Genomic DNA, 27290 nt, shown 5'->3' with positions numbered 1-27290 from the left:
TCCTTGGTGGGAGGTGCATCCCTGACGCCCACTGCCCACTAGGTCCTCACTCTACACAGCCTGGGGTGCCGGGGTCCTCACCCAAACTCAGGGACCTCCCTCTCCTCCTGCCGGCTCCCCGTAGCCTGGAGTCCGCTCTGGTTCTCCGGACTTGCTGGGCTGGGGCATTCCCTGAGGGAACAGGAGTGGGGTGGAGGTGTTAACCCCAAGGGGGACTGGAGGCCCCTAGGAGTTAGGGGTGAGCACTTGCCTTGGCTCCTTGGCCCCAGCCTCTCCCTCCCTCTGCCCACCTTTGTTCACAGGAGGACAGTAGCAGCTCAAAGGAGGGCACATCTGTCTGAGTCTCCTCTTCAGGACAAGAAGTTACTGTTCAACTTACCAAAATGCCTTACACATTCCTTACAAATAAATCAACCAACCAACACAGCGTTATCAAGGCCCAACCTCCAGTAGCTCTGAGAGAAGCCATTAGAGACGAGAGTCTCTTAGAATCACAGAAATAGATCTTCCAGACCCCCTGTTTGTAAAAGAGCCTTTGTCACATTTGATAAACACTATTCCCCAGGACCAGCCCTGGACCACCTCCGAGCAGACGCCAAAGCCCTTATCAGCTCTGTGACAGACCCCAGGGGATGTGCTGGGGAGGCCGGGACCTCTGGGTATCTGTATGTCAATCAGTGCAATTGTTTTCTTTCCCTGGGTTGGGGGGGTCAGGAGGCGGGCGGCCCCGGGGGAGAGTCTCCAAGGCTGTGGAGCAGACTGGAGGGTCACATCCCAGCCCAGCGAGGCAACAGCCCCTCACCCCTGGGAGAAGTTGCCAGCAACAACGGATGTGTGACCTCCTGGATGTTCATGCCATTAAAACCAACATTGTCGCCCGGCGCTTTTGGTCTCGTCTGGTCTGCTGGGGCTCCCCGGCCTTGTAACCATGCCGTGTGGCACCTGTGTGTTGCAACGGTATTGGGGTCAGGATGCTGGAAGTTTGGGGAAGGCTCCCCATAGAAGTGAGCTTAAGCTGGAGCTCACCAGAGCAGGAGGTGTCTGTCAGGAGAGGGGAGGAGGGCTCACGGCGGAGGGGAGAGCAGGTGCAGGGATCGGTGGCGAGGGCAAGCAGGCCTCGTGGAGCCAGCTTACGAAGGACAAGGCATCTGGACAGCTAAGGCAGTAGGAGCCCCGAGATTTTTAAACAAGAGGAGACCATCATACCTGTTCTGGCAGAGAACTCTGGAGGGGGCTGAAGTGGAGAGGGGAAGCCCACAGGACTTGGGACGCGGATGCTATGCTTTCTGGCAGGAGACTGAACAGGAGAAAGTAACTAACGATACCTGATGCTGACCATGTGCCCAGCCTTGTGCTTGGTTCTCATGTGAAACCTTCCAGTCCCCACGGGAGGTACACCCCACGCCCCCCCTTTCTGCAAAGAATCCGCACTGAAGTGAAAGCTCACCTAGTAAAAGGCAAGGCAGGTTTCAAACCCACCTCTAACGTTTGTCAGTGTATCACTCAGCCTGGGGGGTCAGCTGGAGGGGAAGAGTTGACTTTCACAGTCCATGGACTCCCATGAATAGTGGCCGAGTCCCCCCAGACCTGTGGCCCCTGTGCCCTGTGCATTAGGGCACTTCCATGTGCCCTGTGCATTAGGAGCAGGGACTCTATGCAGAATGACCTGCGCCGGGGAGGGGGGGGTCACAACTCCTCCCACCAACAGTGAGTGGCCTTAACCAAGGCCAGTGGTTTAGGACCCTGGTCAGTCTCCTGGTGGGAAACTGAGGCCTGACCTGACCCTGCACCAGACTCCTGCGTCAGAAACATCACCATGGCCTTGTGAGCGTACATTTCTAGTAAGCTCCCGTCCCCCTGCCACACTGACTACGGAATTGAGAACCCTTATGCTGGGCAGATGCCCTCTGAAGGCACAGGAGGGGCGGACCTTGGGGCAAGAAAGGCATGGGAGAGAGACCTGGGCAGTACCAAACCCGGGGCCAGCTCCCTGGGTTCTGGCTCCAGCCCTCAGACCACCTGGCAGAGCCCCTCCGCTGTCTACCTGCCTCAAGGAGGTAAAACAAAGGCGGGCACGATGCAGGGTGGGGACCCCAGGAGGCTGACCTGGGGGCTCTCAGGCCACCATGGAGACCTCCTGCAGCTCAAGCTCTCAGGGCCCATCGTCGGTCCTCAGCAGAGGGGACCCAAGTTCCGCTAAACAGCCTGCCAGAGCTCGCCTCGGCCTGGCCTTGTCACCAGGGCTGGCCTGGGTAAGGTCCCAGTGCCAGGCTGGGGAAGGAAGAGAGCCATTCAGAAAGATAGTGGAGGCAGCTGCCTTCGGTAGATGCTAGAATGCGGGGGTCTATCAGCCCCCCCCCCCCCAGTCTTAACATGACACAGATGCCTGGAGCGCGTGCCTCGTTGGCCTGGCCGTTCACAGCTCCCTGTCCTGCAAATGCAGGGCCCCTGCAGCCCTGGGTAACTGGCTTGTGTAGCCCTATGCCCTGAAGGCTGGTGTGGAGGCAGGGACCGCCCAGGCCGGCCTTGAGCACTTGCCAGTGAGCTGACGCTGGCCCACGGGGCTGCTGACAGGAAGCACTGCTCTCCCCTAGGCCGCGGCCCAGGCGGCCGGGCTCGGTGCTGCTGCCGCGTCTAACACAGCCCCCCTGCCCCTGGCCCCAACGACAGTGCAGCTGGGAGAGTTCCGAGAGCATCTAGTCTCTTATCGTGCCCTTCAGAGGCTCCCAGACGCGACCTGAAGCTCCAGGGTCACGCAGCCCATGAACAGCATCCCCAGACCCAGTAGCCCCGTTGTGTGAGCAGCGCCTCTTCTGACCAGCTTCCTCTGGTCATCTCTACATGATATCCAATAAAACGTACAAACACCAGGATAGCGTGGCCTGCAGGCAGCCAAAACAAAATTTTAGAAACCACTAGACACCCTCCACAAATGCCTTCTGAGCTTCCTTCAGATTTGGGTCTAACAGGATTCAAAGCCTGAAAGAACTGTTACCTTCCCTGCTCCAGTTCCAGCCTCATCCCTGGCACTGAACAAGATCTAACCTTAGAATTTCAGATGTTAGAAATGAAGAACTCTCCCAGGGCGCAATGGGAATAGCTTAGGGCCAGAACAAAAGATGCAAGTTGTAGCCCCAGCTCTGCCGCTTGCGAGATGTGTGACTTTAGGCAAGTGACTTGACCTCTCTGGGGCTGCCCGCTGGGGGCACCGGCTACAGGCTGGCAGGTCTTCTGGGCAGAGTCCAAGGACAGACCTGGCCAGCCAAACGGCTCAGGTCACACAAGCTTTGCTTCCAGCAAATCCCTGGCTCCTGGAACTTCACCCTCTCGTAGCCACAGTGCAATCATGGGTGACCCTCGAACAACACAGGGGTTAGGGGCATAGATGCCCCCCCCCGCACAGTGAAAAATCTGTATTACTTTTGACTCTCCCATAAACTACAAATAGTCTACTCATGACCTGAAGCCTTCCCAATCACAAACAGTAGATTAATGCATTTTCTACGTTATGTGTATCATACACTGTATTTTTACAATAAGCTAAAGAAAATGTTTAGGGCACCTGGGTGGCTCAGTTGGTTAAGCGACTGCCTTTGGCTCAGGTCATGATCCTGGAGTCCCTGGATCGAGTCCCTGCTTGGCAGGAAGTCTGCTTCTCCCTCTGACCCTCCCCCCTCTCATGTGCTCTCTCTCATTGTCTCTCAAATAATAAAATCTTTAAAAAAAATGTTTAGAAAATCATAAGGAACATTTATAGTCCTGCACTATAAAAAATCCACTTATAAATGGACCCACACAGTCCAAACCTAACCCAACCCCTCTTGTTCCAGGGGTCAACTAGAATGACCCTTCTTACAGCTGCAGCCCAGCTTGAACTTGGTCCGGAAAGTGTTGGTCTGTATTTCAGAAATGCCCAAATCATGGGAAAGTGGTATGTCCCCTAGGCATATCCAGTCTGAGAGTCCAAAGAACAACAAACCAGCCAAGAAACAGAAGCTGCACTTCCTATGTGTGACCAGCCAGCCCTCTGGGCAGTTCTGCAAAAAAGGAAACCACTCCACTGAGCCTAATTCTATTATCCGAGTTGCTGTGCTCACTGTTTCCTACGGGATTAATACTCCCTGAAATAACAAACTTCATAGTCAAGCTCTGAATTTGGTCGCAGTGGCTTTGTCTGCTTCTTTCCCAGGGCAAAAGAGTATCAGCAGATGACCCTCCAGTCAGCTTTCCACAAACATACTTCTGCACCGTGTCTGCACTTGTAGGAACGTAAACGTGCTTCTGGAAAGCATGTATACCTGCAGTTTAACTCCTCACCAGACTCCGCTGAGGTCTTAGACTCTTGTTTGGCATCAGAATGACCTGCAGTCCTTGTTAGCAGAATTCTTGGGCCCCCACCTCAGGAATGCAGTAAGACTCTCAAAAGTTCCCCTAGGTGGAGATAGAAGTAACTATTAGCATCTTCCCAATTTCTGGCCGGAGAGTGGAGCGGTGGGAGAGGCTTACGTTCTCTTACATCCTTGTACCCTGTGTGAGACCCTCCCCATAGCATGCATCCCTCTCCCACCTCCCACCCCTCTTCACCCCCCCCACATGCAAATGCACACACACCAGCAGGGAGTGCTGGTTCTACAAGAAGTGCCACATGCCACAAGCTGACACCACAGAAAAAAACTCCTTGACCAAACACCTGACTCCACCTACATGGCTGATTGAGTCAGGCAGCCGTGGCCTGTGACGCTTCTTGGGAGGCCTGTTAATAGAGACTGTTGCTGAAAGCACTGCTTGGCAGTAGAGGAAATCAGAAATTCAGGATGAAAGAATGACAAGCAGAAGTATTTTGATTTAAGCATAACTTTTTTGCCTCCCAAATAAATCGGAAAGGAGATAAAAGCTTGGTATTTGGATACACATTTGAAGAAAAAGATTCCCAGCTTTTTTACGCCAACTTCCTCATTCAATAAGAGGAAGGAACTGTGATCTTAACTCTAATTGTCTGAAATACCCAAACCTCCACGCCTTATCCAATTTATGGAAGGCCAAGTCCTTCATCCCCAATTCCCATGTGAATAATTACACAAGAGGTAAGTTAAAAATGCTTCCTTTATTATATAAAGCCAATACTGCTACTTCTAAGTTCAACTGTGTGCATCTCTATATTGTTCAAAGTGTTATGCCTGTGATGTTAAAGACAATCACTTCCAAGTGTCATCAGGTAGTGGCTTCCTGTGGGTGTCATCCATTATCCCTGCTCCCCATCCCACATACAATCAACAAACTGCTCTAGGAAATTAGGAAGTTCTCCCAGGCCCCAGCATACACATATACTTAGTGTTCTTCCACACCTTACTGTACCAGCAGCAACAAAATTCTGGAGACACAGTTGTTACAGGTGCCCCAGCTTGTCAATATACCATGTTACCATCTTCATTAACAAAGTGTTATAATTACAATGGAGCCTTAATTTGCATTATAATTAGTTGTTACAATGTATTGTACATTCTCCTGAGGACACACCATGATTTTATTTCCAAGATGCAAGGTCACTCTCCAAACAGTCTCTCAACTAGCAAGTGGAGTGCTCACTGCAGGTGCAGGGAGCTGCTTCCTGCGTTCCAACTGCATGCTCAAAATAGTGCTTTGCAAGATCAGCGCTGGTTAGAAGTGTGCACAATTCTGAGGCAGTCTCCATCACACATTTGCTAGAATTAAAAGACTGCCTGACTTAGTCTTACTGTAGTTAGTATATTAGTGCTGTTACATGTGGTAAGGAGATTTATTTTCCATTATGCAGTTTAGCTCAAAAGACAGTAAAGAATTTGGGCCAAAATTATAACCAGATTACGACCAATTCTCTAAGCAAAAGAAACAAAGTAACTGCTGAGGTTACAAAGATGCAATAATTCTCTTCATATGGCCCTTGTACTGTTTGGTGAATTGCATTATTAAAAATCGTGAGTTTAACAAAAACCTTTACAAGCCAACTCATCAAAACAGGCATTTGGCCAATAAATTTAATTTCACACCAATAAAACTTTAGATTTTACATTTATTTAGGGCCATCTGCACGTTTATAGAATATTTAGTTTACTTTAACAGATGACAAGACAGCTCCCCCTCTGTGAGACCCTGGCCTAAACATATTTGCTTTACTTATATAGCAAGAGGATAATATTAAACATGGAAGCTTTCGATTTGTGGCACTGAATGATGGTCTACACAGGGCATCCTTCAAAAGCTACAATTAAGGATCCACCTAGCTTTTCGGCAATACAAGCCCGATTGAGGTCTTCCGGCCCATTTGCTTGACATTCGTGTTTTATGCCTAGGGAGGAAAAACAACAATTCTCTTTAAGGATTATAGCAGTAACGTAACCTAGTTCTTTCTCTAAGACAGGAAACTGTTTTAAAAAAGACCAGTTCTAATATGGATAGAAAAGCTGTGGTATATACAAACAATGGAATACTACACAGTAAGGAGAATAAATAAATCTGTAACTACATGCATCAAAATGAATGACTGACAAACAGGACGCTAAAAGAAGCCAAACTTCATAAAAGCATACAGTCTGGATGATTCTATTTGTATAATGGAAAATCAGCCAAAGCTAGTTTATGCTGCTAGAAGCCAGGCTGCTGGCTCCCCTGGGGCAGGACTAAGAGAAAGTGGTGTGACTAAAAGAGGCACGAGGCGGACTTCTGCGGTGCTGGTTGTTAAACCAAAAAACCACCATTCTGTTCAGTTTGTGAACAGTAAGTTCCACAAAAATTTATGATGTACACTTTTCTATAGATATGTTGTGCTTCAATAAAAAGTTAAAAAGCAGATCTAGTAATTTTCTTGGTTTTTAAAACGTTAAGTACAAATATAAATTCAATGCTTCGATTGCACAGCTGATTTTGTCAACTATATTGAAAAATAAGAGTATTTACAACAGGCATCTCTCCTTTGCTCTAGAGAAGTTAGCTCTCCAGTGGTATACTACACATTTAAGAACTCTATCACAATGAAAACTATGTAAAATGTGTTACTGATGGCTTTCTCAGAAAAATTACATCGCCTCACTGCAGAATGAGCTCACTTAGGGAATTACAGTCACTTCTCTGTAAAGAGCTGCTATCTTTCAAACAGCTGCATTGTTCCTGATTCTCCATAATTTTAAGACCATTTCTTAGCTGCAGAAAGCATAGCAGGTCAGCTTTTGTACCACTTAGTACTGACTGGAGAAAGCCAGTGATAGTTTCGTGAAGGAAAAAAAGTGACAAGGTGACCATCTTTAACATCACCCAGGCCAAGTCTTTATAGCAATTCCCTTTCCTTTACTGAAAGGCAGCACAGCATAAGGATGGTGAGGAATCCATCGTCAATCTTTTTCAGTTGTGCTGTGGAATGCTGAGAAGTTACGTTAAAACATCAGTTAACCAACTGGTGAACACACTTCTGGGAAGCAGGGGGGGGCCAACATCAACCAAATGCACATAGAATCTGACAAGGCCTGAATGATGCAGCAATAGGTTTCAAGGAAAGAAGCGAGGATTTCATTTTCCTAAGTAAAACAAGCTAGAGCAACCCTGTTCTACAAGAATATAAAAACCAGCCACAGTAAAACAAAACAAAAACCACACCGGGCCAAGCCCTGTGACCCTGGCTCGCCCAGCTGTTTGGAGCTGGCCATGGCAAGGAAGGCAGTTGGGCAACCTGTTACACTGCATTGACACAATCCAGACCAAACCTCCCATTCTACAGCAAGACAATCAAAGCCCAAGGAGGTTAAGTGCTTTGGGCCAGGGTCACACAGCAGTTAGGTTAAAGCTTAGCCCTCAGTGCAGTCCTCTGGGCATCTGCCCCATGCTCTTCCCATCATACCAACACTTCCTCCCGGCTAGAGGCAGTATGTATGGTCAGGCCATCTCAGCAGGATCCCAATCACCCCGTGGCAAGGCAAAGAGAAGTGGTCAGTTCAAGGAATAAGGGCACTTTACTTTGGACACAGATGAGTCAGTTAACTAAAATCATACCATTCCACAGTAAAGCTAGAGATAAAGAATATCCTTTCCCATGTATGAATGTTTCCTTTTTTCAACTTTGTTATGTCAACACATTCACAGGCAATAATTCATTATGTAGTAGGGCCAATGTAAACCAATGACTCTCCATATGCTATGTGAGAAACTCAGCATCCCAAACTAATTTAAAACCACCTTAAACAAGCAATATGTACACAATGTCCAGAGAATAAAGGGTTTTTGTTTTTTGTCATCCATTCCCCGCCCCCGCCCCACCACCAAGAATAAGGTTTTTAAGACAGGTGGTTCAGCTCAAGGGTGCCGGGCAGAAGGCAGAAGACGTGCTGAAAGCGAGGTTCAACCTTCCAGGTTTTTCCTCACTTTGTCACCAAGGTTCTCCAAAGGAAATAAGGTGCTTCTCAGAAAAGATACAGCCCCCATTCCAGGGGTCCATCACACCTCTAAATATTTGGAAGTAAAACTAATCCATACCTTGAAATTTCTTTTTGATTGCATCCTTGGAGCTTGCATAGATCATTTTACTTTTCAGAGGAGCTAGTTCTGGTGCCCTGGATAAAGAGATGCCAAAAAGGAAAAAAAAAAAAAAGGTTTAGAGAAAGTACAATTACACTGTGTTAAACATTTACATCCGTGATGGGGGAGGGTCCTCAGAAACTCCTGGGAGAGTTTTGCCAACCACACAATTTGTCTAGCTCCCCCTTCCTCAGAGACTATCAAGGAGAGGCACACACAGAATGGCTCAGATTGAATAAGGTGGAATAAAATCAGAGAACCACCAAGTAAAGATCAGATTAACGGGTCCATAATAAAAAAAACCAACACTGGATAATTGTATTACCCAATTTGTTTTAAAATTTTTTCCCCATTTTTATCAATAAAGGCTTGAGTTCAGGCTAATAACACCATCTTGTTTTCAACTCTTTCTGGCCAGGAACCTTCAGCAAGTACAGAGAATAATCTGTAAATCAAGTATTTGCCACCCTGAATTAAGAAATGCTAGCAATTTTAGCATTTTTGCTTCAGATTATTTGTAATTTATTTTTTAGAAAACAAAGTCCCCTTCTTAACCCTCCCCAGTCCCTTCATTTATGTCTGTTCCAATAGACAAATAGCAAATTCTGACCACATGAGTACTTGCTTTCCTTCTTAGCCTAACATAATAAAACATGTCACAAGGATGTTTTCTTAAGCAATTCAGCAATAATTATGCCTTGACTGTCAATATTATTATCTTGTATTTACAAAACTTTTAGTGTCTCCCTCCTCCTGAATGAACACTGGAAGCACAGCATACGTTTCTTCACTTTCTTCACCAGCAATATTGAAAAATAACATACTAACAACGCACAGAAAAATCTCATCCTATTCAAACTGCTTGTCCATGAATTATTTCCCACTATGCCACCAAACCCCAGGCCTGCCTCCGCTTCACACTATCTTGCTACACTTCTACACGGAGTGTAAATACTTTTAACACCTAATGCTTGCATTTAGCTGCCATATTTCCAGACCATTCCACAGTCGTTAGCACTGAGGGCTAGTGTGGACTTCACCTAGTCACTAGTCTCCTCCTCCCACGGAGGGCAGTTTTTATTCTGAGGAAGCAGGAACAGCAGTCTCTGTGTCTCTCAGATGCTTATTCCTCCCAACTTGAGGTTCCAAGGAGGGAGGCAGAGCCATAACCACCACCTTAGGTCTGGAAATTGCTTGAGCTGCAAAGTTAAGTGGGTACTTTCTTTATGCAAAATAGGTCAGGGACAGGAAAAAAGCATTAGCTGTTCTGATTTTACTCTAACCAGATTTTTAAAACACCTTAAGTAAGAGCCATTCCCTGGGCCCTAAAGAGAGCCTGTTATGGGCAACTCATAAGGTTGTACGTTTTCTTAAAGCAACAGTGCAAAACAAAACACTCTATTAACACTGATTTCCCTTTTCTTCTACTTTTATTTTCCAAGTGTTAATAATGATGTATTATTTTCACAGTGGAGGGAAAAAGGTAGAAAAAAACAGGTAAAAATTGTGCAAATGAAGTAAACAGTCATTAATTTAAAAGCCTATGCCTTCAGCTGCCATATCTACGATCAGAAGGGTAGAGGCTTCACCCATGTTACTCATAGCTGTTTTCCCAGACTCTAACACAATACCTGGAATGTAGCAGAAATAAAAGTTCGTATCAGGAATGTGCTGGTCTGAAGTCTCATCAGCTACTATCCTTATGTAGATCTGTTGTGGCTCTCAGACTTGCAGAACAGTAAGCTGCCCCCAAACAAGCACCCTGACCCCACATTTATATTCCACACAGCATATTGGTTTAATCAAGTTCAATAAAGGCTTGCTGAAATGTGACTGAGGTGTGATCTAGAGTTACTTTCCTTTAAACCAGAATTCTTTTGACTTCCTAGCTCCATATCCCAAGCTGTTGGTGACAAACAGCTAAGAGCCTTGTCTTGGCTCAGGCAAAGGTATCAAGAAGACCCTCACTCCCCACCCCAAATCAAAGGCTGTTAACCACCCCCCTTCCATTGGAATATTCTAGAGAATATACTACATAAGAATTCCTATCAAGGAAAGTAGTATAATACAACTAATAAGAGACACATGTGTGACTTTTAACTCAAGCTTAATCTCAAACTTACTTGAAAAGACCAAGATAACTAAATTAAGCAGAAAAAGACCACATAAATCACCTTATAACACTTTTTCACTATTTAGAACAAGGCTATCCAGAAGGGCTTTCTGTGGTGATGGAAATGTTCGGTCTGTGCTACCCAATACGGTGCCACTGGTCACGTGTTGGCTGAGAATGTGAAAATGTGGAAATTCGACTAAGAAAATGAGTTTTAAAATGTATTTAATTATTTTAAATTTAAATAGCCACAGTGGCTAATGGCTACCCCCTACTGACCTAATTACAGTTGCAATTATAGTACCAACTTCCAAAGTAGCAAGCCAGAGGGGGGCCTGGATGGCTCAGTGGGTTAATCCTGCAACTCTTGGTTTTGGCTCAGGTCATGATCTCGGGCTTATGAGATCAAGCCCTACACCCAGCAGGAGTCTGCTTGAGATTCCTTCCCACTCCCTCTGCCCCTCCCTCAACTCACTCTCTCCCCTACCCTTTAAATAAATAAATTCTTCTTTAAAAAAAAAGTAGCAAACCACAGAGGAACAAGTAAAGGATGGGTGTTTTAAAAAGTGAAAGGCTGGTTGCTGGCAAGACGTGTTGGAGAAGGATTTTGGTGGGGTAAACTTTCTTCTCAGGATTCTAGGAAGAATTTTTAGAGAAACGTTAGCTTATAAGTGAGTTCAGATAATGCATAAAATCTAGCTTCTGTCCCTACCCCCACCAAAAAAATCAACTACTAAAAGTCATATTCTTTCAAGTACACAAAAAGTAGTTAAAACTTAGTTTTGGTCCCACAAACATTAATCTAGCTAAGACATTATGAAACCTTGTAAATAAAAATTAAATGACAATGACTGCAGATAGCTTGACTGAAAATCCTTTTGGCCCTAGGAACTGGTTTCTCCAAGTGCTAACAGTAAGATTAACTCTTGAGTCATACAGAAGCTCGATATTTCTGATGCTTACCACAAAAAAAACATCAATTCCTCTTTTCTGGATTCCTTGGTTTCAAAGCTTGCATCATACAAAGCATAGCGACAATCTTTTTCAGGAAGCATTCCCACAAAATGCTTGAAAGGATCGGTTATGGTTACACCAACATCTCCAACCAAGATCTCTTTCCCTTCTTCTACAATGATGCACTTTTTGTCTGCACTGAGACAAAAAATGACGGCCTTCTTTCTTTTCTTGATTTCTTCTGGGGTGGAGCACTTCCGAACTTTCATGTCATAAAAAATGCGACATACTTCATCTGCAACTTGCACTCCGGAAGCCTATAACAAGGAAAAAAAGTCAGAAGGAGGCTTACAACTTTTATTGTGCCAAATATAAAAACACTATGTAACTTTTCCTTATAAATTAGCATACACTTCAAATTTTTAAGGTATACTCATCATCCAACAGAAAAAAATCTAAGCTGCAATTGCTAGTTTCAGTCATTAAACTTTAAAAAGATTACATGAAGTATTCATCACTATTACATAGGATTAGGGAAGACTGAGCTACAGCAGCCCCTCCTACCCTAAAACCTGGAAAAAGGTGCTTCCTAAGGTGTTAGATTCTTTTCTTTTAAAGGGGTTGCTCAGAGCCCTGACTGGGAGTAGTCATCTCCCCCGTTTGGGTATTAATAATACCCAAAATTCTTTTCATAATGCATAGCAGATGGACAGAGTGGCTGCATTGGGAAAATTCCATCCCATCATATCTTTCTCTAATAAAAGAATTTTTTTAAGATTTTATTTATTTGACAGATAGATAGCACAAGTAGGCAGAGTGGCAGGCAGAGGGAGAAGCAGGCTCTCCGCTGAGCAGGGAGCTGGACGTGGGGCTCGATCCCAGGACCCCAGGATCATGACCTGAGCCGAAGGCAGCTGCTTAACTGACTGAGCCTCCAGGCGCCCCTCTAATAAAAGAATTAAAAGGTTTTTGTTCTACGCACATTTCAAAATTATGTGATTAATATTTAGTAATGTATTAATCATATGCCTTTAAAATTTCACTTACAAAATCTCCAAGTTTTAAATTAAGATCACTAGATCTTAACTGTTTCAACCACAAAAAGACATAATTATGTGGCATGATGGAGGTTATTAGTGTAATCATATTACAATATATAAATGTATCACATCAACACCTTGTACCTCTTCAGCTTACACAATGTTATTTGTCTATTATATCTCAATTTAAAAAAAGGATAAGAAAACACTTACTGCTGTAGAAAGAAGATAGTTTAATTTAGGATCATACTGACCAGAAAAATAAACCTTTTACCATTTGCTATTCTGAAATGTGACCCTGACAGCAAAAGGTCTCAACCTGAGTTTTTAATCTTTTCATCTTCTTTAAGGAGTGTCCTCTTTGCATTAACTTTACTAAAGCCGTAATTTTTGATGCTTCATTAACTACTTTGGTTTGCATGTTAACTTTTCTAAAGCAAGAACTATAAACTTCATAAATTTAAATACTAAACAATGCAAAAAATATTAATTTTGACACCCAAAATTAATGTCAAGTAATTTGATTAATAAAACTACATATAAGATGAAAGGACACAGGTACCTGGGTGGTTTAGTTAAGTGTCCAACTCTTGGTTTCAGCTCAGGTCATGATCTCAGGGTTGTGAGATCGAGCCCTGTGTCATGCTCTGCCCCCAGCGGGGAGTGTGAGATTTTCTCTCTCCCCCACCCCCTTCCCTTTCTCTCTAAAATAATAATCTCTTTAAAAAAATGATGAAAGGACAGTCCACATATGAGAAAATATTTGCAAATCATATTTCCAATAAGAACTTGTATCCAAAATAAAGATCCCTTATAACTCATAAATAAAAAAGACCCAAATTAAAAATGGCTAAGGCATAAGAATAGACATTTCCCCAAAAAAGATATAAAATATGGTCAGTAAGCACTTTGGAAAAAGCACTCAACATCATCAGGCATTAGGGAAATATGCACGTCAAAACCACAAGGATCTACTACTTTACACCCACTAGGATGACTGTAATAGAAAAAGCAGTACCAAATGTTGGTGAGGCTGTCGAGACACTGGAACCCTTTTACATTGCTGACAGAATTGTGAAATGGTGCGGCTGCTTCAGGAAAGAGTTTGGCAGTTTCTCAAAAAGCTAAACATGGAGTTAATACCTATCAATGCCATTCCTAGGTATATACATAAGAGAAATGAAAACATATGTCCATATAAAAACTTGTACACAAATGTTCAGAGCAGCATGATTCATAATAGCTAAAAAGCAGAAGAAAGAATGTTACTGGCGCCTGGGTGGCTCAGTCATTAAGCGTCCGCCTTCGGCCCTGGGATCAAGCCCCGCTTCGGGCTCCCTGCTCAGCAGGAAGCCTGCTTCTCCCTCCCCTATGCCCCCTGCTTGTGTTCCCTCTCTCGCTGTGTCTCCCTCTGTCAAATAAATAAGTAAATTAAGAAAAAAATGTTTATCAACTGAATGAATGGATAAATAAAATGCGATACCATCCATATAATGGAGTATTATTCAGCCATAAAAAAATAAGGTAGTGTTAAACGCTGTAACATGGATAAACCTTGAAAAACATCATGCTAAGTGAAAGAAGCCAGACATAAAAGGCCACATATTGCATGATTCTATTTCTATGAAATGTTCAAAATAGGCAAATCCATGGACAGGAAGTACATCAGTGGTTTCTAGGAGCTTAAAGGGAAAAAGGAATGGGGAGTGACCACTAATGGGCATGGGGTTTCTTTGTGGTGTGAATGCTCTGGGATTTGACAGTGGTGATGGATGCATAACTCTGAATACACTGAAAACCACTGAATCATACTTTATGATATGTGAATTATAGCTTAGTAAAGCTGTTACTTAAAAATGCGCATAAGAATTCTGGGGGTTAAAATACACTAAGATCCTAGCATTTACTTAATATTGGGGTAAGTGGGCCATTTAATCATCTCATTTATTAAAAGATCTCTAATATACCTCAATTCTATCTAATCTAGTCCACATCTAATCAATCATAATCTATTTCAATCCTATCTAATCTAATCCACTTTGTTTATAAACAAACATTCATGAGGCAGTAGATACAGAAAATTAAGAATAGAAAACTACTACAAGACTATCCTATCACTTTCCTACTTTAAAAAGCACTTTCCTTAAACTTCATTTTACTGCTTTAGAAGTAGTAGTATTCTAATCTTCACAGTTCATCTGTTAAGCAAGAATCTTTACTTTTTTTGTACAGAGAATAAAATGTTGCAAGTAAAAAAGATTAATGAATACTAGAAACAGACCCCAATTCTTCCAACTCCCTAGTCAGTCATGTGGATCTGTAAATCACAACTGACCAACCCATATTTAAAAGCCTGAAGGAAACATTGGAGACCTTATATCCAACCAATCATTTGAAGGTCTGTGTCAATACCTAAGTGAATTACTTCAAACAACACTTTAAATTCTGACCTGGAAATAAAGCATATTAATCATGTACCAGCATGGAAACAGAAAGTAAATATGTATTCTGCAATTATAACGCAACTAATCTCAGCCAAATCTAGCTATAACTTATAGGAACCTTAAAAGCCTCAGTAAGGAGAAGTCTGAGCTTTTCTCTACCAGAAAGGATGTTTGTAAAGGTTTCTGATGAGAGGAATACTAGACACTTCTGCTTGAGGAAATTAACATTGAAGACTGTGAAAGAAAAATTGGCAAACACACTGAAAACAGGAAGACCACTTCTGAGGCAATTACAAATATCCAGATGATGTCAATTTTAAAGACATCTAGGTGGACATGACCAGTTAGCAATTGGAAATGTGAGCACAGTGTGAGCACGGATCTAATCGATACTTTGGACTATAATCAATATCACAGAGGTACCAACATTAAGTAGCAAAAGAGTAACAAGTCAAGGGGACTAAGAAGAAATGCTCAGAAAACTAAAAAGAAAAAGTAAGAAGGGAGAAAACGGCATCCTAGAAGCCAAGGGAGAGTATTGGGGGGAGGGGGCGGATGGTCATCAACACCAAAAACTGCCAAGCCTGAGAATGACTGCAAGAGACCACCAGGTTTGGCAACTGAGTTTCTGTGCATTTCAGGATATTGGAGGCATCGGGCAGAAGTCCAGGGTAATGGGCTGAGGATTTACAGGGGTAAACTGAGGAGGTAAAGACAGAAAGCACAAGACAGTTAACGGCAAAGGGAAAAGGGAAGACTGTGTGCTAACTTTACAGAAATTATCTTACAACTGGGGAAATCTGACCATACTAAAAGTTTAAGAGTTTGAAGGAACAAGAGGAAAATCAAAACACTAAAGGAAAAAAAACAAAACAAAAACTAATATTGAGTACTTAATGCTGTCAGACACTTCTAAATCACAAAAATTCTGAAATAGCTACTGCTATTACTTGCATCTTACAAATGGGGAAACTGAGGCATAGATTAAGTAACTTCAGAGTCACATGGAAACCTATAGCAGAAGTGAGATCTGAACTCAGGCAATTTGGTTCCGGGGGATACTCTTAATCACTTAACAATCTCTAAAGAGACTGGTAAGATCCAGGGTGCAGATGAGGGAATCAGTCTTAGAAAAGAATATACAAATATCCCTCAATTTTCAAAAGTTTGAGTTACACCAGTTTGTTTTTTAAAAAGACCTGCATTAGTACCTGTTTTCACAGACCAAAAGAAATCTAAAGATTTTCACATTTACAAAAAAAAAAAAGGCAAAAAGCAAAAATAGCACTGAGCATTTGTATGGAGGCAGTGCATACCCCAAGCAGTGAGAACGACCCCACCAAACTCCTACCCCAGATCTATACTCAGCATTTCCACATCAAGCCGCCATAGCTTTAAACCGTGTCTGTTAGCATCTGTGCTACATCTTGATTTATTTTGTTTATCTGTAACCAAGATGTGTCCTGAAGATACCAAAAGAGCCTAAGAAAGGTTATGTTTGAGTCTGGAAATGCTCAAAATTTTTTCCACATAAATTAATGGTAATTGCTACACCATTCCGGCTTATGAAAGGTTTCACAGGCTCACTCTAATTTTGGATAGTGGGGGAAACCTACACCCTTTTTTCCTCTAAAATAGTAAAAGGGAGAGTAACAGTTTGGGGAAGGAAAACACACATTGCTAAAAACTGTACTTGGAAACCTCTATTTCCTCTGTGAAGTATTTAAACGAGGAGAAGTAGAGCAGGAGTTTGAGGGCAAATTAGGTAAAGATTCAGAATAGCTGTTATGGGGAGTTCCCAAGGGCATCACTTAAGGACAAGCAAAGGGGCTCTGAGGACATCTAAAGGTTCCGCTGCGGTCAGGAGGGGTGGCGGGAGAGCAATCTGGCAGTACACAGATGTTGATGGCAGTTAGCTGGAAAGGAAGCACCCTGCATTCTCCCTAGGAGACTTTATCCATGCTTAAGGTTCAAGCATCTAATCCAAATGACTTGTACATTGTTCAGATTTCTGCTTTTCTGAGCCCGAAGCCTTTACACCCAATTTCCTATCTAACACGTCCAGCTGGATGTGTCAAAGAGCCCTGATGCTCAGCATGTCCCAAGTCCCCCTCTAGCCAAGTCCCTTCTTTCTTCAGTACATACCACCATCCCAGTTACACAGACTCCAAACCTAAAAGATATCCTCAATAGTTCCTTCTCCCTCATCTCACTTGGCTCTTTGACTTTTTGTGTCTTTTTCCAAGACATTCAGATCTCTCCATCTCTGTCACCACTCTCCCAGCCCAAGCCACCTCTTTCTGTTATCTGAACTTTACAGTAACCCCCCAAGTGGCTGCAGGGGAAAGAGATCAAGATATGTGTACACCACATTGCTTCCTCTTCGTGGCCGCAGAGGAAGACTACATTCCCCAGGCTCCCTTGCAAGTTCAAAGTTCAGCTGGGGCCACGGAGTTTTGCTCAGCAAGAGGATACACAGTGATACAAAGGACTTCTAGCCCTCTTTAAAAGTGATCAAGCTCTGTCTTCCCCCTGACAAGAGAACCTTGATGGAAGAGGGCTGCCAACTCCCCTGAACTCTGCGTGATAGGGAGGAAGTCTTTTCTGTGTTAAGCCACTGAGATTTGGGGCTTAATACGTTACCACAGTTGTTCAAATATGACAGACTGCCCATGCCCACTGATGATCCCCTCCACCCTCTGATTCATCTTCTACACTGCACCCAGAGATCTGAAACACAAATCCAATCTCCATGCTTAAAATACTTCAGTGGATTCCCATCGATCTGATGGTAAAAGCAGTAATAATTCTTTAACATAGTCTAGTCCTACCCACCTCTCCAGCTTTATCTTATACCACACAAGCTCTGTAATCTCACTACCCTGGCCTTCTCTTAGTGGTTTACATTGGCCATGCTCCCTCCCACCTTCGCTCATACTGTACACCCTGCCTGGACAGCACCTCCCTACCCTTCTTTGCCTAATTCACTCTTCAGATCCCAGCTTAATTCTCACTTTGCAAAAAAGCTGTCTGCAAAAAACCCACTATAACATGCTTCCATGACACCATGAATCTCTACCCCATAGCACTTACCACAGTTTCAATGTTCTGTTTATTTTTTTATTGTTTATTTTAATTCCAGTATAGTTAAGATACAGTGTTATATTAGTTTCAGGTACACAATTAGTGATTCAATAATTCTACACATTATCAGCAATCATGATAAATGTACTCTTTTAATCCCCATCACCTATTGCACCCATACCCCCGCCCATCCCCCCTCTGGGACAGACTTATGTCACTTAGCATTATACTCTCTAGCTCCCTCTGTGTTGTTGGAATTGGCAACATTTCGTTCCTTTTTATGGCTGAATAATATTCCATTGTGTATATACACCACATCTTTATCCATTCATCTATTGATGGACACTTAGGCTGCTTCCATAATTTGGCCACTGTAAATAATGCTGTAATAAACATGGGGGTGCATGTATTCCTTTAAATTAGTGCTTTTGTATTTTTTGGGTAAATACCCTCAGTGTTCTCTCTTTAAGATTATTTACTTAATGAATGTCTCCCCAAATAGGCTGTAAATTCCTTAGGACAGACTGTGTCTGCTTTGTTCTCTACTGCATTCCTCTGAGGAAATCAAAGATTTCCCAAGACCCCCAAGGAAGTTTATCTAATGGAGAAGATAAAGATAGCACATATAAAGCTTCAATAAAGTTTCATTATTCCTTGATAAACTCCAATGGAAGGGAGTTTAAAGACGAGATTAAATGGGGGGCCTGGGGTGGGGGGGGATACAGGCGCTCAGGGAGGATTTCACATGTAACTGACTTAAAGCACTCCAAAATAAGGGGACTGAAAGAAGGACGAAGACAGTTCCTGATGATGCAAATTTGGCACACACACTATGAGAGGAGGGAGAGGGAGGAGGAAATGGAAATGTGGACTGACTTCCGGTGGAAGAGGCCACGAATGGTAGGCTGAGTTTGGAGACCCTGGATATTTTTTAAAAGAAAAGATGACCAGCTAAAAGGCTAATTTAGTAAGCAAGGCAAGACGTGATCAAGGCCTTCATCAGGGTAGTCGGAGCAGTATGAAGAGGAGGGCCGGATGCCGATTCTGCAAAGGTACAAACAACTGTACTGAACAACAACTGGCTGGGAGAGGGAAGGTGGAAAGGAAGGAGTCAGAGCAAAGTGTGTAGTCCGGTGCTTAGGATCTCGTCAAACGCTTACTTTCTCACATCTTTCCACAGGGTGGGTTTAGAGGCTTTGATGTTAAGTAAGTATGGTCCTTCTACCACTTGTTATAATACTAAATTCTGCCCATGAAAATAATGAAAAATCCATCAGGTAAAGTGTACACTTTTAATACTATTGTACACTATTCAACTAGTAAATAAATATGCTTAAATTTGTTATACCTTCATTTACCTAGTATATCCTTGAAACAGCACTGATATGGAAGATTAAACAACTAGCCCCTACATTCTTGATAATGATTTTTATAAAGTAAAACTAAAATCATGAGGGCAGACAGAGAAAGCAGGAACACCAGTCTTACCGGCCTGTCCCAATACTGTCCTGGGGCCCCTCCCTTCCTCTGGTCTAGCTCCTCTAGTCTAGCTCAGCACAGCTCTTCTCAACAAGCTGGGAGCTCTTTTACCCTTGGTTCAGGGGATTGGGGAGGTGCATTGGAAAGCTGGGGTAAAGATTAGTAGGAGGGAAAAATATGAAATAATCCTTAACTACCGTTTATTAATATCTTGGAGGCCCAAATGAGACAACCTGAAATTGAAGCACCAGAATTATGAGAGCACCAGTTCCATCCAAGCTTTCCCACTTGACTAGCTATGTTACCCTGGGCATGTCATTTAACATCCTCTGAAATATACTAGGTCCTTCAACTAATTTATTTAGGGGGATGCACTAGATCAGTTATTGAACTTTATAGTACACAGGAATCTCCTGGGAATCTTGTTAAAATGCAGATTTTATAGATTCTGATTCAGAATATCTTGGGGGGGGGGAGTCTAAAGTTTTGCATTTCCAATAGTAAGCTCCAGGTGAAGATCACTAAAATGTAGTTCTGGGGACGCGTGGGTGGCTTAACTCGTTAAGCATCTGCCTTTGGCTCAGGTCATGATCCCAGTATCCTGAGATCAAGTCCTGCATCGGGCTCCTTCCTCTCCCTCTGCCTCTGCTGCTCCCCCATTTGTGCTCTCTCTCTCTCTCTCTCAGAAATAAATAAAATCTTTAAAATGTAGTTCTAAAATTTCAAGAAATATAGTAAAATCTTAGCTCATTGTTACTTTACCTTTCTGCCTACAGGCTTAATTTTTATAATGAAAGCAGTAGTGATAAGAGCACTTTATGAAAACAGGCCCAAAGTCAAAGCATTTCTTGTGCCATGGACCGCTGGTGAAGCCTATGGGTCCTTTCTCAAATGGAAGTTTCAAGTAAAATGTATATCATTATAAAAGTAGCCAATTATATTGAATACAGTTCATCGAGGATGATGGTTAAGCACTCCTGTGAAAGTATTAATTTCAGTGGATTTTATAGCAAATCTTAAAACAAAAATGACTGTAACACCGATTTAAAGAATTATCTGTTCTTTACACTGTACTTTTACCTAATAAAAAAGGTCTTCTCCCAACAATCTTATTTTTCAGTATTTCTCTGAAATGTTAGATTACTAAGATAGTAACTGCTTAGCTGGCAAGAAATCAAGTTTATTTTAAAAAGGAAAATCAAATTCAGTTTTGATTTTAAACTTATTTTTTTAAGTTATTATGTTCAAATGCAAAGTTTTAACAATAAAAACCATTAAAGGATACTCTGAACATAGCACCAAAATCTGCTGCACAGCTGGGCAGGAAAATTTGGAGAAAACGGCCTGCCACAAGAGCACTGTGATTACCTTATAAAGATAGGCAACCCACAACTTCAGTTTCTGTGTGTTCTGTACCAGTGGCCACTGGAGAGTAACAGTCGCTCTTACAACCCCACCTCCGTGTCAAAACAGTTGCCATTAAATAATTACTTCACTCTTTTATCTCACTGACGACCAGTTTTTACCTTGTTCATGAGGTATAACAGATCTCAAACCAGAATCTCCTCTGGCAGAACTTTGGTAAACACCGATTCAGAGATGAAATGAATAGATCTGAGGCACCGCCTTAATACTCAAGATTCACTCAGTGTGCACTTCCTTAAATAAAGATACTACTCACAAACAAAATGCTACAGAGAACGTGTAACACTGGGTATTTTAATAAGTGCAAATGACAGAACACACTTTAAACATCAATTCTCTCAACAATTCTAGCATAAGGGCTATAATTTTTGAAAGGAGCATCAAGTTTTTCAGATTCAATTTTTGTAAACAACTAAACCGGCCCCAAAAACTAATGACTTAGAGCAGTCCATCCTAAACCAGAATACCATAAATGATCTATTTCTATACTACAAACTGAAGTAGGATAGCTGACTTTGCCAACTATACTTTACACAATCCTCACTGGAGAAAACAGGAATGAAAGTTAATTTGCTACTTCAGGAAAGTATTAATTTTTTAAAAAATATTTTTCTAAGTTAAGAGAGTTTGAAATATTTGAAAGTAGGATGTTGCATAGCAAATATAATTTAAAATTTATAAACACCTGGCAGAAATCAGACATTAGTTCCTTTCTCAACCTACCCAACTCTTAAACACCCAAGACAAGCATAATCAAAAGGATGGGGAGTTTAAATATGGGTTCATGATTCTCCTTTATTTACACCAAGCCTTGAACAACAGCCAAAAGAAAAATGACAGACTACAAAACATTTGGGCTTCTGGCTACTTTAACTGATGCTTCTGAGCAAGAATGTTGAGACAACAAAGAGTGACAAGTGCTTAAAGGCACATTTCTACATAGAAATGACAAGGGCCTCACAAGTCCTATGTTATGATGGGGGTTGAATACATATATCCATTTCCCTACCAAAATTCCACTGAAGCACAAAAAGGGGATTGAGGGGAAAAAAAAAAACCCACAAGGACAAAAAAACAGAAGAAATATGGAAATTCAAAGTAGGAAGAATGAGTGTAATTAGTCTGAGACACTTGAGTCCCGAGATCCCTTCTTAAATTCCACTCTGCCACAGATCTGTGGAATTCTGGAGTTTATTCTCTGAAGAGGGTAAACAACAGAACTTTCTAGCTTAGTCATCATACTGGCAACAGGAAAATAGGGGACCATAAGTAAATGAATGCTAAGACACTCTCTCCACCACCACTGACTTGAAGCCTGAACGATTTAAGAAATCCTTAGACCCACTGTTTCAGAGAGCCATGCTGGCTAACAGAACTTTCTGTGATGATGCAAATGTTCTGTATCTGCACTTTCCAATATGGTAGCCACTACCACACATGGCTGTTGAGCACATGAAAGGAGGCTAATGCAACTGAGGAACTAAATTTCTATCCTATTTTAAATAATTTAACATAAAAATAACACATAAAATTAACTCTTAATAGGATATTTTAGGTGAACAAATTTAGAAGACGTATTATATAGTTTTCTGCCTTGGAAAAACAATATATTTCTTAGTTTTATGGATGACTCGTGCCATCAGGAACCTTAGTTATTATTCTATACAGTGACAGGGCAGGATTTCAATTCTAGTTTACTAATAATTACAGTCAACTATTTCTGGGGGCAAGGAAGCAATCTTGAAGGGAAATATAGATAAGACATTGCGTTTGTTGGAATAGCCTGAGTATTAATTTGGAAAAGTCAAAACAACCAAAATGAAGAACAGTCAGAGAAATTCAGACAAGAAGGTGTGACTTAAGCAAATATTTTAATTCATACTGATGGCATACCAAAAAAGTTGTTTTTTGTTTTTTTTTTTAAGATTTTTTGTTATTTTTGGGATGCCTGGTTGGTTCAGTCAGTTAAGCGTCTGCCTTCATCTCAGGTCATGATCCCAGGGTCTCCGGTCATGATCCCAGGGTCGTTGGATAGAGTCCCCCACATCAGGCTCCTTGCTCAGCAGGGAGCCTGTTTCTTCCTCTGCCTACCACTAGCCCTGCTTGTGCACGCAATCTGACAAATAAGTAAATATAATCTTTTTTTAAAAAAGATTTTATTTTTGAGAGCGAGCGAACAGGAGAAGTGGTTGTGGGGGAGGGAGAAAAGCAGACTCCACACTGAGTATGGGGAGCCCGATGCGGGGCTTGATCTCACGACCCTGAGATCATGACCTGAGCTAAAATCAAGAGTCAGACACTCAACTGACTGAGCCACCCAGGTGCCCCCCCAAAAAGTTCTTTTACTTCTTGAGGAAAAAAATGCTAGATACTGGGGAAGAACTGAAATAATGAATTTACAGTACAAAGTTTACATAACAGCAATAAGGATAACTTCATTTTATGTAATATTACAATGACCATTCCAGATGTATTTTATAATTAATTGGGAATACATGTTTTAAATAAACTGATAACGTCAGATACGTAATTTTTTTTTTCCAGTTTGCTGTGTTTCTCTTTCTCATAAAACAGAATTTGGAACATTTAATCTTAGAAGACTTTTTAACCAGAGGAGAAAGTAGAGTGAATCTATCTTATTCAAATCTTATAACATGAACAAGTTAGTTAACTTCTCTAAACCTAAGTCTCATCATCTGTAAAATGTGAATTATGATCATCCTAACTCAAGAAGACTAATAACACAAATAAATCACCTAAATACAGTGCCTGTCAATGGTATCACTCAGTGATTGGGAAGACTCATATTATTATGAACCAGAAAACCTGGTTACAGCTTTCTCCACTCCTTCTAGTTACCAATGTGGCTGACTGTTAATGAAGCCTTGAGTAATGGAAGGCTGTGAATAAAAGAAATCCAGACAGCTTAAAACTTAATTTGAAACAGTAATTTCTATCTGTTCCCTGATAACCAGAAATACGAATTAAAAAACCATACTGACATCTGACGTATATCTCTTCCCACAATTATGGAATGGCTGCACAGCAAAGACACGCAAGAGCAAACAGCTGTCTTCTCTAACACAGTCAAGATGCAGTTACACGGCCACTTCCCATTCTTCTAGGCACAGCTATCACTTACAACCATAAATCAAAATCTACAGTGATGACAACTGGGGCCTGTGGGGTAAGCTAATAGGCTTTGTTCTATAGTTTGTCCCCACCCTTTATACATCAGTCAGGCAAGCACACAGCAAATCCTCAATCCCTTCAAAAGTTCAAAATGTCTGGAGCTGCCGAATATAATTTTATAGACTGTGCCTTGCTTAAGAGTGCAAGATAGAGCTAAACTGAAGTTCATGTTCCACTAGCCAAGGGATGTGCCTGCAGGACTTCAACTGTCCGAAGGAGTGCCATCTGCTTGTCTCCTGAGGCCACAACACCAGAGGAAGCATCATTCTGTAATTTGCACAAAGTCACTACATAAGCGATCAGTGATCCAGAAAATGTTCCACGTTAACTCTCTGCCTTAATACACTCATTCCTGAAAACAATTTCCAATTACATAAGTCCTTCATTCACCTCATAGCAAAGCACAATGTCCTTGAGATAGCCTATACAGACCAAATAGCATTCTACTAGCTATATGTTAATTTTAGAGTTCCACTAAAACAATGTTATGGTTACGCCTTAGCGGGAAAAAAAAAAATCATTCAATAACCTAAAGTCTGTGAAACACCACCCACACCCACACCAGAAGGAAAAAAAAAAAAACCTTACAGAAAGTCATCTCAACAGTGAAAGTGGATTAGATACAATAATGCCCAGCTGCTAAAAATAATCCATCTCCGATTGTATGCAATCTTATAGGCAATCCTAATCAGATTTGTTAACAGATTCTCCCCCCCACCCCCACCAACTGGGAAGCAGGAAGTCAGAAAGGGAGGGTAGGAATAGTTGAGAAGAAGTCTAGACAGAAAAATGGGGGGGGGGGGGCAAGCCAAGGACAGTAAGCACACTGGCAAACAGTCTTACACTTTTACTGTTTTCTTTCAAGTTTCAAATTCTCTTCAGGATAAAACCCATGCCATGTCAAACCCTTTATGGACTCTATTTCCGCAGCCTTTTTTCCCACTTCTCCTAACACGTTCCCCTTAATCCCAGCCATGTACAACTCTTCGTGATTCTCTGGATACACCATGTTCTTTTGAGATGCTTTACTGTCCTCCTCACCTGGTTAAGTCCTTCAGGGCCTCAGTTCAGGCATCACCTCCTCTGGGAAGGCAGCTCTTAGTTGGTCCCTCAATCACTACCTCTAATCTGTTATGTGATTCTTCTGTGTACTAACACAGAATATAATTATTTCTATCACAGTATTATCTACTACTGTGATTAACTACTGTTTGTGATTCTCTCTCACTAGACTGTGCTCCTTAAGTGCAAGAACTCAGTATTTTTTTCAACCCTATTTCAACCTCAGAACTATCATCTACTTTATCAGGTTTTGAAAAACGATTATCCCATAAAATTTTTATGACATGTACTATTGCCTTCGAGATATTTTTTTCTCATCCTTTATCGTACAATTCTTCAATTTACACCAAGGAAAATCATCCATTTCAAAACTTCACTATTTTCAGGAAAAAATAAACCAAAAAAATCTTCTAAGTAATTTTTATCGATCTCTGTTGGAATATTTTGGTCCTGTTGAGATTTGCTATTATTATGGTCTTTTTCCTAAAGATAAAGAACTTTCGTCCTCTGAAATACTATTTGCATAAATATATAACGTTTCTATTTTTTTTTTTAGACTCCTCATAACTGACAAGAAAAAACTTGTAGAGATGGAAAAACTTTTATACTATTTGATTTCATAAGTGACAACTCACTGCCTATCATATCAGGGAAACAAGAATGTTCTAGTGATAACATCGAAAGAGCTATTTTGAGCTATAAATTAGTATATAACATACTGACTTCAAGTGTACAGCATTAACGATTTGATACTTATGCATATTGTGAAATGATCACCACAGTAAGTCTAGGTCACATCCATCATCAGTTAGTTTTTTCTTATAAGAACTTTAAAGATTTACTCTCTTAGCAACTTTCAAATATATAATACAGCATTATTAACTATATCCACCAGGATATACATGACATCCCCATGACTTATTAATTTATAACTGAAATTTGTACCTTTAGACCACATTCAACCATTCTGACCATCTCTGGCAACAACCAGTCTGTTCTCTGTACTATTCCATGAGGATCTTCATGAGGTAGTCTGTCAGGCCCCAGCTGGCAAGGTCCAGATGCAGGATGGTATGGGGCAGGGCATACCCTTCATAGATGGGTACAGTGCAGGTGACCCCATCCCCAGAACCATGATAATATCAGTGGTGCGGCCAGAAGCATACAGGGAGAGCACAGCCTGTTCTCTGAATCTATGAGTTAACGGCAGGGGGTGTTTTGCTTTAGACTCTACATATAAGTGAGATCATCCGGTATTTGTCTTACTCTGTCTTATTTCACATAGCATAATGCCTCAAGGCCCATCCATACAGTTGCAGATGACAAAATTTTTTTATGGCACACACGCACACGCCACAGTTTCTTATCCATCATCCACCCATGGACATTTGGGTTGTTTCCATGCCTTGGCTATTGTAAATAATGCTGCAATTAACATGAGGCACATTTATCTTTTTGAGTGTTTTTGTTTCCTTTGGATAAACACCCAGAAGTGGAGTTACTGATCATATGGTAGTTCCATTTTTAATTTTTTGAGGAACCTCTGTATTGTTTTCAATAATAATTGCACCAATTTACATTCCCACCAACAGTGAACAAGGGTTCCCTTTCCTCCACATCCTCACCAACCCTTGTTAGTTTCTTGTTTTTTTGATAACAGCCATTCAATGCATATTTAGTCAATTCATTTACAACAATGAAACCAAGAATATATAATGCAGAAAGGACAGTCTTCTCAATAAATGGTGTTTTAACTGGACAGCCACATACAAAAGAATGAAATTGGACCACTGTCTTACACCATACACAGAAATTAACTCAAAATGGATTAAAAACTTGGATGTAAGACCTGAAACCATAACTGGAAGAAAAAACAGGAGGTAGACTCCTTGACATACGTCTTGGTGATGATTTTTTTTTAGTTTAACACCAAAAGAAAGGCAACAAAAGCAAAAA

The 27290-nt window shown here is 41.7% G+C and overlaps 2 protein-coding genes across 10 annotated transcripts in view; one reads left to right on the top strand and one right to left on the bottom strand.

Moving 5' to 3' along the window:
- RRBP1 (ribosome binding protein 1) overlaps positions 1 to 882 on the top strand; it is a 64051-nt gene extending 63169 nt beyond the window's left edge. For 6 of the 8 annotated variants that reach the window (XM_073878425.1, XM_073878424.1, XM_073878423.1 and 3 more), the window contains one exon: positions 303 to 882. In XM_073878425.1, coding sequence (XP_073734526.1) covers positions 303 to 341 — 39 coding nt within the window. In that variant the 3' untranslated portion in view covers positions 342 to 882. The remainder of the gene's footprint in view (positions 1 to 302) is intronic. The other 2 variants (XM_073878421.1, XM_025876881.2) reach the window with 1 other exon arrangement.
- Positions 883 to 5085: 4203 nt separating this feature from the next.
- The window catches only part of DSTN (destrin, actin depolymerizing factor), a 37141-nt gene continuing 14936 nt past the window's right edge, over positions 5086 to 27290 (bottom strand). For both annotated transcript variants that reach the window (XM_073878430.1, XM_025876948.2), the window contains exons 2-4: positions 11618 to 11925; positions 8500 to 8576; positions 5086 to 6325 (exon numbers count right to left, since the gene is read on the bottom strand). In XM_073878430.1, coding sequence (XP_073734531.1) covers positions 6216 to 6325; positions 8500 to 8576; positions 11618 to 11925 — 495 coding nt within the window. In that variant the 3' untranslated portion in view covers positions 5086 to 6215. The remainder of the gene's footprint in view (positions 6326 to 8499; positions 8577 to 11617; positions 11926 to 27290) is intronic.

Source organism: Callorhinus ursinus, unplaced genomic scaffold (assembly GCF_003265705.2).
Source record: "Callorhinus ursinus isolate GAN/ISIS: 27379988/994484 unplaced genomic scaffold, GSC_fseal_2.0 scaffold29, whole genome shotgun sequence".
Lineage (NCBI taxonomy): Eukaryota > Metazoa > Chordata > Mammalia > Carnivora > Otariidae > Callorhinus > Callorhinus ursinus.
The sequence above is the reverse complement of the archived record's forward strand: the minus strand, read 5'-3'. Positions and strand labels throughout refer to the sequence as shown.